Source organism: Rhinatrema bivittatum, chromosome 6, assembly GCF_901001135.1.
Source record: "Rhinatrema bivittatum chromosome 6, aRhiBiv1.1, whole genome shotgun sequence".
NCBI lineage: Eukaryota > Metazoa > Chordata > Amphibia > Gymnophiona > Rhinatrematidae > Rhinatrema > Rhinatrema bivittatum.
Window position 1 is genome coordinate 370,425,323 of NC_042620.1, and position 11,477 is coordinate 370,436,799.

Genomic DNA, 11,477 nt, shown 5'->3' on the forward strand with positions numbered 1-11,477 from the left:
CACCATTTTGTTTACTGGCAGCCGATGGCCCGAGAGTGGGAGATTGCTCCTGGGACCCCCACTGGACCACCAGGTACTTTAGGAATGTTTTTGGGGGGTCGGGAGTGTGGGGGATTCTAAATAATGAGATTTAAAAGGTTGGGGTGGGTTGGGTTTTTTTCGGCTCGGGACAGCCGAAAAAGAAAGTGGTCAGAGACACGGGAAACGAAGATTTCCCGCGGTTCTAAGAACATGATACCGGAAACGATTCCGGTACCGATTCACATCTCTAGAATTGCAGAGCAACAAGCAGGCAGGAAATTTGCCAGCTCACCCCTAACTTTGACATCCTAGGTACAGGCCAAGTAGGCCTGTGCCTAAATCTAAACCTCCTGCCAGGCTCGAACTCTCTCCCAACAGAGGCCAGACTAGCCACTAACATATCAATGTTCTGCCGTCCGGTACAGACCTGCCCTCACCTCCAACATCCTTCCCAGTGTTGTAGCATTGGTTTCTGGTATAGTGTGTATGTATGACTTGCCTCTTTATCTTATACCACGTTTTATACCAGGTATATATATTTATGTATCATGCCTTTTTTCTTTTTTTAATATATTATATTATTTATTTAGGTTCAACTATTTTGTCTTATTAAGAACATAATAGCATACGAAATTGCTATGCTGGGTCAAATATATTGAAAAGCACCGGTCCAGGTACAGATCCCTGAGGCACTCCTCTGTTTACCATTTTCCACTGAGAAAATTGACCATTTTGCACTGAGAATATTGACATAAACTACTCAATAATCCTGTACCTAGCTCTGTGTACTCAAGTAGGAGAGCAAATAACAAATCCTTATAATAAGCGTATTCCCATTCTGAGTTATAGTTACAAATTAGCAGGGAAGGTGTCTGGGCATACTCTCAAGATTTATAAAATAGCATATACATTTGTATGTGCTTCTTATGTGCATATATGCTGGTTGTATGCACGTAACCCCTGTATAAATGGCACGCCATGCAGCGTTCACTGTTTTAAAGCTTTGTCGGCTGCGATACTTTTTATTGAACCAATAAAACATGAGGCTGACATCATGCATGTTCCTTTTTCAGATGGGATTAGTCTCTTCTGAGAACTGAAGACAGGACCTCTGTGCAATGCCAGATTTAAGATTTTGCCATCCCTAGGCACTGTTGGTGCTGTCACCTGAACTCCCTGCTCCCTTCCACCAAACAAGGGACAACAGAACAGAAGGTATAAGGCGCAGTGTTGTGTGCTCTGCTTTATCTGCACCAGGCTCACCTCCTCCCCTCATGAAGGAGTTCAATTTTATGGACGATCGATGAATGAGACAACTGAAAACCTCTGATTAACAGCGCCAGCATTGGAACGCACAGCCATATTGAATGTACTAACATTTGAAACGCAATGGCATGCATTACGTAGTGACATAGTTACGTACTGACATTCAGTGGAACGCACCACCATTTTATAATAATAATTTATATTGTATTAATAGGATAGATGCTATAAAATGTCTAACATATCACGTCAATTAAATGACAAAACAATGACTTGATTATAAGCTACACCTACTTGAAAGAATGTATAAAAAGGTTTACTCCCCACAGGGAGTAGCATGCAGTTGTACTGAGCCTTTGTCTTAGCTGCATCTTGCTGGCAATAAAAGTCTATCTTTACGGATCAGTTGTCTGGGCCTCCTTTCTGACTTTTTAAGACGGTTACATTTGGCGAGCCAGCCAGGAGGTACCGGGGACGCTATTTTAGCCCCCCAGTGGGTCCGGTAGTTTGGTGGCGGAGCGATCCCCTAGACTTACCTGGTGAGTGGCCACCGCTGAGTTCAGCGATCAGGTTTCTGCGGGGACCATTCCACAGAAAATCTCCCGAGACCTCTGGGCTGGTGATTCGGGAAGAAGGCTTTCTTGACGATTGGAAGAACTTTTCAGGCAAGTATTTTGGGAAAAGAAAGAAATAAGATAAGAAATAAGAATTAGAGATAAGATAAAGCTAAATTACAAGCCGATCCGTTATCACGAAGGATCGAGGGGGCCTTGATCAAGCCCCGCGCGGTGGTTAGTAGGAATCACGCTCTGAAGACCACACGATTTGGGAAAATTTGGGAACAGGTTTCTTGTTGTGTAAAAGAGAGTGAATGGCCTCGCAGTTGTAGGCCAGGCGACCGCGTTCTAGTCGAGGCGAGTGTGATCCTTTTGTGTCTGGCGGATACGGACCCCTTACCTATCCGCTATCCCTTCCCTCCTCTGTCTGTGCTTCTATTCTAAGATGGGAGGGGGAGGTTCTACTCCACTAAAGGCCATGACGGAGCACTTTAGCGAAGTGTTCGATAAGCATGCATGCACGAAACAAGGAATGATTCAGCGATGTGCATATAAATGGCCGGGTCTATGTGTTAATTGGCCTCCTACAGGAACTTTTGATTTCCAAACAGCCACCAAAGTCCAAGATATAGTAATAAGAGAATGTAATCCAGGATGTCCCGAAGATAGACCGTATATTGATGCCTGGATTGCAGTCATTTTGAATCCACCGTCATGGGCAAAAAAGTTAGTGGAGGGAGCCGCTCTCGTAATGGTGGCACATATACAAAAAACGAACAGCCGGAAGTCCCCAAACTGGAAGAGAAAGGAGAAGCCGGCCATCTTGAATACGGAAGAAGATACGTCATCGGCGGCGGCCATATTTGTAGTACAAGGGAATAATGCAAATCAAGAAAAAAAAGTTAAACCGCTGCCGTCCGCAGCGGAGCCCGAACCGGAAAATCCCGCGCCGCCGCCATACGTTCCAATCTACCCGCCATTGCATAATTTGCCACCTACCCCAGCTTATGAACAAGCCGATCCCTTACCCAGCACATCGCATGAAATAAAAGCGGCGAAAATTGAAAGAGATGCGGAACCTTCCGTTTCAGACGGCACTCGCAGTAATACGCAAGCCGCAAGTTTACATCTACCAATTAGAGAAACCGCAACAGTAGTGCCGGTGTCGCCAACGGAAGAGAATGCCTTCCAAACTACGCAAACTATAAGGTTATTCACATATGTACCTTTTACATCTAATGATCTTTTCAATTGGAAACAACTTGGCCCCTCATATGCCGAAAAGCCAGATCAGATAATTGATTTTTTATCTGGAATTTTTACAGCTCATAATCCTAATTGGGCTGACATTCGCCATTTAGCCTCTTTCCTCTTTACTACTGAACAGTGATGACAAATACAACAGAACATGGAAGAAGCAGCCAGAGAGGGAGCCGGGTCAGACGGCGACCCTGAGGAAGCAGTAAGGGAATTCGCCCCGCTCACGGACCCCCACTGGGACTATCAGACACCAGTGGGACGAGAGCGCATCGCAGCTTATCAAAGAGCCTTCCTAGAAGCTTTAAGAAAAGGAAAAAGAAAAGTCATGAACATGACCAAGATACAGGATGTAGTGCAGAAAAAAGATGAGACTCCCGGAGATTTCCTCGAGCGTTTGATGGATGCATATCGCAGATACAGTCCGTTTGATCCAGAAGATCAAAAAAATCATTCCATTATAGTCATGAGTTTTGTAGGACAGTCATGGCCTGACATACGCCGGAAACTCCAGAAGACGGAGGGATTTGAAGGGATGACTATCAGCCAATTGAAAGTCTTGGCAGATAAAGTTTATGGAAATAGAGAATTGGAAGAGGAGAAGAAGGATAAAAAATAAAGTGGCCGAAGGATGAGAGAAAGTGTTAGCTTGTTAGCCGCAGCCATGGAGGAGACCAATTTTGGAAACCAAGCCAGGTATTATCAAGGATATCCTGGATATAGAGGAAGAGGTAGATCACCTTTTAGGGCACCGTATAGAGGAAGATCGTTCAGAGGGGGACCATTCAGAGGAGGAAGAGTGCCTCTAGGAGCAAATCAATGTGCATATTGTAAACAAGAAGGACATTGGAAGTCTGATTGCCCAGAGACCCCTCAATGGAAAGGGGAAGGATCTGACCCATCAAAATCACAAGAAACTGAGTGGCAAATAGCAGTGGGTGAGATGTCTGAAGATGATAGTGATGATGTGGGACGAACCTCCTGACTAGACAGAGAAAATCTTCCCCTTGACCCCTTAGTGGAAATAAAGGTTGGAACGAAAACATTTAAAGGACTATTGGACTCTGGAGCGCAGCGGTCTGTCATGACTACTGCAATAACCACGCCCACATCAAAGAGTATTTCCATTGTAGGGGCTTCTGGAAAACCACTAGCAGCCCCTATCCTTCAGAATAGACAGGTTCGAGTAGGAGGACAATTAGTATCCCACCAATTCCTTTATGTCCCAGGATGTCCAGTGCCATTAATTGGTAGAGATCTTCTTTGCAAACTGAGAGCAAATTTGCAATTTGAATCAAGTGGTGAAATCAAAGCTTCCTTTGCTGATAATCCAGTTTCTTTAATTTGCCCTCTTCAAGAAGAATGGAGACTACACCTTCCTGTTATTGAAAAACCCATTGAACATCGGTATGAAGCACAAACCCCTCTCAATGAAAAACGAAGGCAACTGATGGATAGCGTACCTCAGGTATGGTCTGAAAATAACCCAGGAGGACTAGCTACTGAAGCTACTCCTATATGGATTGAAATGAAAGAAAATGCACAGGTCATTAATCAAACTCAATACCCCATCCCCTACATGGCCAGACAAGGAATACAAATACACCTGCAAAGATTATTCGACTTGGGTATCCTGCGGCGAATTCGATCTGCTTGGAACACTCCTTTATTACCAGTCAAGAAACCAGGAACCAATGATTACCGACCAGTACAAGATTTAAGAAAAGTAAATAACCAAGTAGCGGACCTGGTAGCCCTCGTACCTAATCCGTATTCAATCCTGGCTCAAGTCTCTCTGAAATCCAAATGGTACAGTGTCATTGATCTCAAAGACGCTTTCTTCTCCGTCCCTGTAGCGGAGGAATGTCAGAAAATATTTGCCTTTATGTGGGAAAATGCCCATACTGGAATAAAGCAGCAATATACATGGACTCGTTTACCTCAAGGATTCAAGCATTCACCTACTTTGTTCGGAGAGCAGCTGGCTAAGGACTTAAAGATATACCAAGAGATGTATGGGCCAGTTGTACAGTATGTGGATGATCTTTTGTTGTTCAGAGAAATTTATCATGAATGTGCAGTCGCAACCCACCATTTATTAGAGACTTTGTACTCGAAAGGGTACCGTGCAAGCAAAAAGAAAGCGCAAATCTGTGAATTAGAAGTAGAGTATTTGGGCTTTCGAATACGTGAGGGCACTCGTTGCCTTGGAATCTCCCGTACAAGTTCTATAAGAGATCAACCTGTACCTACCTGCAAGAAAGAACTTCGTGCATTTCTAGGAGCCTCAGGATACTGTAGACTTTGGATTGCTAACTATGCAATTTTAGCCCAACCATTATATGATAAACTACGAGGAAAAGAACCGGAATCTCATCCCTTCCAGTGGGAGGGACATGAACTAGCAAATCTGCATCAACTGAAAGAAGCCTTGATCTCACCCCCTGCTCTAGGATTACCTGATGTAATGAAACCCTTCCATTTGTTCATAGATGAGAAGAAGGGCATGGCCATAGGGGTATTGACTCAGACTCTTGGATCATGGGAACGACCTGTTGCATATTTGTCAAAAGGAATGGACAATGTTGCTAAAGGATGGCCTGGTTGCCTTCGAAGCATTGCTGCTGCATGCTTACTGATACCCGAAGCTGCTAAGCTAACGTTTGGACAAACTCTGCAAGTAACAACCCCACATACCATTCAAGGACTACTTGAAACTCATGGACCAAAATGGATGACAAATTCACGCCTTGTCAAATATCAAGCTTTGTTATGCGAAACGCCTGAAATCCAAATACAAGACAGTAAAAACTTGAACCCAGCTACTCTGATGCCAGCACCTGACCCAATCACCCACAACTGTGAAGAAGTAATGGCTACAGTACATTCTAGTCGACCTGATCTGAGAGATCAACCTTGGCAAGGCGCTTGGACCTTATTCACTGATGGAAGTAGCCAAGTTATAAATGGAGTACGAGTTGCCGGATATGCTGTAGTCTCAGAAGATGAAATCATTGAGTTTGAACCTTTGCCTCCAGGAACATCTGCGCAAAAAGCTGAACTAATTGCCCTCACTCGAGCCCTGCAACTAGCAGAAGGACAAGTTGTGAACATCTATACAGACTCTAAATATGCTTTTCTTACCATTCAAGTACATGGGGCTTTGTATAAGGAGCGAGGATTTTTAACTGCAGAAGGAAAACAATTGACTAATGCACCAGAAGTACATGAACTACTAAATGCAGTGTGGTTACCTCGCAAAGTGGCTGTAATGCATTGTAAAGCACATACAAAGAAATCAGATCCTATTGCTAGAGGAAATCAAAGAGCAGACCGCGCTGCAAAAGCGGCAGCCCAAGAACTGTTTCAAGCCAAAACAACAACATGCCCTCTCTTACAGTTTCCAAGTGAAATGCCAACTTATACATCAGAGGAAAATGAATGTGCACAGTATGAAAATTTTCATCAACAAAACGGATGGGAGAATATGGATACCTGAAACTATTGCTTGGACAGTAGTTAAAGAAGCACATAATAATACACACCTTGGACGTGATTCATTGGCAAGACTACTGGAAAAAACGTACTACATTAACCGAATCACTCAATTGACTAAGCATGCAATTAACCAGTGTATTACATGTGCAAAGAACAATCCTCGAAACGGACCTGGCCCTGCCCCTGGGCATGTCCTTCGAGGAACTGTACCATTTCAAGTCTGTCAAATTGATTTCACTCACATGACTCCTTCAAAAGGCTACAAAGCTATGTTAGTAGCAGTCTGTACCTACACTGGATGGATTGAAGCTATACCCACACGGACAGAAACAGCCAGGGAAGTGGTAACCTTACTTCTAAATCAATCCTGCCACGCTACGGATTACCAAGACAGATCAATTCAGACAATGGACCAGCTTTCACTAGTGAAGTCACTCAGCAACTAAGCAAAATTCTGGGCCTTAAGTGGCACCTGCATTGCACGTGGAGACCACAAAGTAGTGGAGCAGTTGAACGAGCTAACAGAACTTTGAAAAGTCAATTAGCCAAACTATGTCAAGAAACCAAAACCAAATGGCCAGACATCTTACCATTAGCACTGTTACATATTCGATGCATTCCACGAAAGTCTGGACTAACACCCTACGAGATGATGTATGCAAGACCACCACCACTCCCATCATTCCCTGAGTCATTACAGATCCAGGGAGAAATGGCACTCAGTAAACAGCTAAAAGGATTGTATGATACAGTAGAAGCAATCCGCAAGTACACATGTGAGACAGAGCCACTAATTCTGATTACACCAACTCATCAATTCCATGTTGAAGACTCTGTATGAATCAAAAAATGGGATGAATCTGATTTTCTCAAACCTCGATGGAAAGGACCATACACCATACTACTGACTACACCCACTGCTGTAAAAGTCTCCGGGTGCCCAACCTGGATTCATTGGACTTGCATCAACCAGCCACCAACACTTGGCAAGTCTCCAGAACTGGAGAAAACAAACTGAGATTCACCAGAAATACATCACAGCCTAACGCAGAGTAACGATAACAATGCAATACTGAAAATCACTAATGTGTTTATTTCTTTCCTTCCTTACAGGCATAATAATACATGATCTCAGCACTCTGGAAGTGGGCCATCTGTGCTCTTCTGGTTACCACTTTGAGTATTATATGCCCCTCTAACAGCGACTGGAAATGGGTCATCAGCGCTGTCTACATCCTCATTTCAGCTATTGATCATCAACATCATCATCAGAGAATCTTACCGATCCTCATGATACTCCTGTGCACAGTAACAAGATCTCTCCACTCCCCATTAAGCCAGAATTGTACCGAATGTATCAAACAAGTCCACACTACAACTGAAGATGGATATCAACTTGTCTTTACAATTATACATCAATCTCAGCCACCACCATCCTGTACAGAACAACCTGCTTGTTCTTTAAATACCACTCAAGGACATCAGTCTTTTCATCGATGTATCCTGAACAAGAAAGTCATCTGTCATTCACCAACTACTCCTAAGTACTACAATGTAATGCTTACTTCTGGTCTACCAAAAAGTTATACTACTGACATCATACCAGATGGGAAAGGAGTACTCTATTACATTAACTCTACAAAAGTCTTGATGGGAGGCCATTCCAGTGTCACACTTACCTTTGACGCATGTGAAGCAATTGGTAAACACCCAAACGCTGTCCACTGTGGATCTCAAGCCTGGAAAGCAGCATATGTCTTCAACCACAAATATCTCTGTCCATACAATCGAGCTTATAATCCCTCCAGTTGGCTACCATGTGCTGGGGATATTAAATTTTCTGGATGGAGCCTGGTGTGTGACTATACTGGAGGAGGCTACACAGGTTGCCCAGGAGTGGGCAGACTAAAGAAAGAAACTGGAAATATTGTCTCTCTAGAATGGCCAATCAGGACTGAAGGATCCCCTTGGCAGGATACTTGGGGATTTGGAATCGACGGAACAGGAAGAGACCCCATGACATATATTACTATCACCCAACGACGGGATAAGCCACGCCCCATCATCCATCACACCACAGTAGTGGGGGTATCAATCTTTCTTGACGAAATTTCTCAACTCGACGAAGAACTCAAGAAACATGCTATTTCTTATCAAGCAAAAAACATGTTTGTAAATTTAGCCGAAACATAGCATTATCTTTGGAAGTGAAAAATTGCTTTGTCTGTGGCGGTACAAACATTGGAGAACAATGGCCTTGGGAAGCTAAGAGATCTTCAGTCTGACCTAAGTGCTATGAATACTACTACAACGTATAACCAAAAGAACACTCCTTATGAATGGGCTCTTCAGACCAATGTTATTGGAAGACAATGTTTATCCCGACAACTCTCTAAACTATATACTGTGGCAAATGGAAATTCCCCATGCACAGGAGTCCTTACCGTTACAACAAGCAATCATACATGGTGGCAAACGGAGAATCAGACTATGCCTGCTACATTTTGGACTGAACCCAGTTTGAATGCCACCTGGAAAGCAGCTGGACAGCCCTCAACTCAATTTATAGCCCCTGATGGATATTACTTTGTATGCGGACGGCGGGCTTATGAACAATTACCTTCCAAATGGTATGGTACATGTTTCCTGGCAACAATACGCCCTAGTTTTTTCCTGTTGCCAGTCACGGCAGGTGAAACTCTGGGTGTCCCTGTATACAGTCCCATGAAACCGAACAGACGACAAAGAAATTCTAAAGTTTCAATCGGAGATTGGTCTGATCAAGAATGGCCACCAGAACGCATTATAGAATACTATGGACCAGCTACCTGGGCAGAAGATGGCTCATATGGATACAGAACACCAGTTTACATGATAATCGTATCATCAGACTCCAAGCAGTACTTGAATTCTTACTAATGACTCAGCCCTGGCTCTCAACATTCTTGCCAAACAGAACACGAATTAATTACTGCCGTATACCAGAATCGCCTAGCATTGGACTACCTTCTAGCTCAGGAAGGTGGTTGTGGGTGGGAAGTTTAATCTTTCTAATTGTTGTTACAGATCGATGATAAAAGCAAAGTCATTGAAGAAATCACTGATCGTATGGTGCGACTGGCTCATGTTCCTGTGCAGACTTGGTCCGGGGCCTTTAACTGGACAGTATCAATGCCCAGCTGGATCTCATCCATTCCAGGATTCAAGGAGCTTTTCTTTCCCTTGATATTTTTCCTAATCTCTTGTGCTATATTTCCTTTATGTTTCCCTCTTTTCCTCAGGAACTTCCGTACCATGATGGAGAAGATTGCTGATCGAAGAGCAGCAGCCCAAATTATGATGCTGGCCCAGTATACTTCCATCTCAACATTTCCCTCCTATGATTCATCAGACTCAGAAGATGAATACTCTGACCCTAACCTTTAATGCAATTAATGTGACTAACATACATGGGCCATCATGTCTGTTAGGGTTAAGTCCGGCTACAAAGGGGGGGGTGCTCCACTAGGGACCCCTCGTCTCAACCCCGGTGAAAAAACCAACGACCTAGCAGATATATTAGGGCCCACACCAAGTGAATGTAATACTAATTATTGTTTGTCTTTTCAGCTACCTCACAGATGAAAGTGATACTTCCGCCTTCTACAGAAGTTGAAGTATCAAAGGGGGGAATGAAGGAGTTCAATTTTATGGACGATTGATGAATGAGACAACTGAAAACCTCTGATTAACAGCGCCAGCATTGGAACGCACAGCCATATTGAATGTACTAACATTTGAAACGCAATGGCATGCATTACGTAGTGACGTAGTTACGTACTGACATTCAGTGGAACGCACCACCATTTTATAATAATAATTTGTATTGTATTAATACGATAGATGCTATAAAATGTCTAACATATCACGTCAATTAAATGACGAAACAATGACTTGATTATAAGCTACACCTACTTGAAAGAATGTATAAAAGTTTACTCCCCACAGGGAGTGGCATGCAGTTGTACTGAGCCTTTGTCTAGCTGCATCTTGCTGGCAATAAAAGTCTATCTTTACGGATCAGTTGTCTGGGCCTCCTTTCTGACTTTTTAAGACGGTTACACTCATGTCCCTGAATTGGCAAGAAGAGAGGGGCTGGATTAGGAAGCAGGGCTTTTCTTGCTCCCTGCTGTGTGTTCTGGCCTGAACCCTCTCCTCCTTTTCCCAGCACAGGATTGTCCTTTCTGACGGTAACAGGATGGCAGGGGATGTGGAGTGGGAGAGAGTGCTGTAATAGGGAATAGAGCTGTTTTTCTTTGCTCTGCCCCTTCTAGCCTCACCCTTCCCCTCTTGTTTTCTTCATTAGGAGGGGAAGGCTAGGGCAGGGGGCTATTCTCTGCTGAGTGAGAGTCAGCACAGCTGACAGGCAGCAAATCTTCAGCTGGCCTGCTGCCTCCATGGAATGTTGCCACCCTAGGCACAGGCCTAGTGTGCCTATTGGGAAATCCAGGCCTGTCTCTATGATCTTGAAAGCTCAGCATCTAGTTTATTTTGCCCAATACAAGGTATCATAGCCTCCCTTGATCCTGATTTCTCCTGGACCAGTAATGCAACTCAAATTCCACATTATGGCTTCTTCTGGTGTTAATGAAAATGTCACAGAGTGCAATATCCACTGCTACATAACAGGACTCTATGCTGTCCATTGTTCCTTGCTACCACACAGGCAACAAAACCTACTTAAGAAGTACCAAAAAGCTAAAATCCTAGCATATGCTTTCAAGGTCAGCACTGCTATAAGAAACATGTGCTTTATCAGAAAAAAAAAAGTCAAGATAATAAAATCTGCAGCATAATTAATATAGACACACATTCTGGGATCCCTTGTTTGCTCTGACCTGC

The 11,477-nt window shown here is 43.6% G+C and overlaps 1 protein-coding gene across 3 annotated transcripts; it reads left to right on the forward strand.

Annotated features, from left to right (window-relative positions):
* Positions 1–309: 309 nt before the first annotated feature.
* On the forward strand, positions 310–10,533 carry LOC115094631. Of its 3 annotated transcripts, none has more exons than XR_003857601.1 (3): positions 310–695; positions 1,095–1,236; positions 9,663–10,533. XR_003857601.1 is itself a non-coding variant. In XM_029607888.1 (3 exons), exon 3 carries the CDS (start codon positions 7,722–7,724, stop codon positions 8,787–8,789), a length of 1,068 nt encoding a protein of 355 aa, XP_029463748.1. In that variant the 5' UTR covers positions 310–695; positions 1,095–1,236; positions 7,710–7,721; the 3' UTR covers positions 8,790–9,475. The 3 variants fall into 3 exon arrangements, 1 of the variants encoding a protein (XP_029463748.1); XR_003857602.1 differs by having other exon boundaries at positions 9,878–10,533; XM_029607888.1 differs by lacking the exon at positions 9,663–10,533 and adding an exon at positions 7,710–9,475.
* The last annotated feature ends 944 nt before the right edge of the window (positions 10,534–11,477 follow it).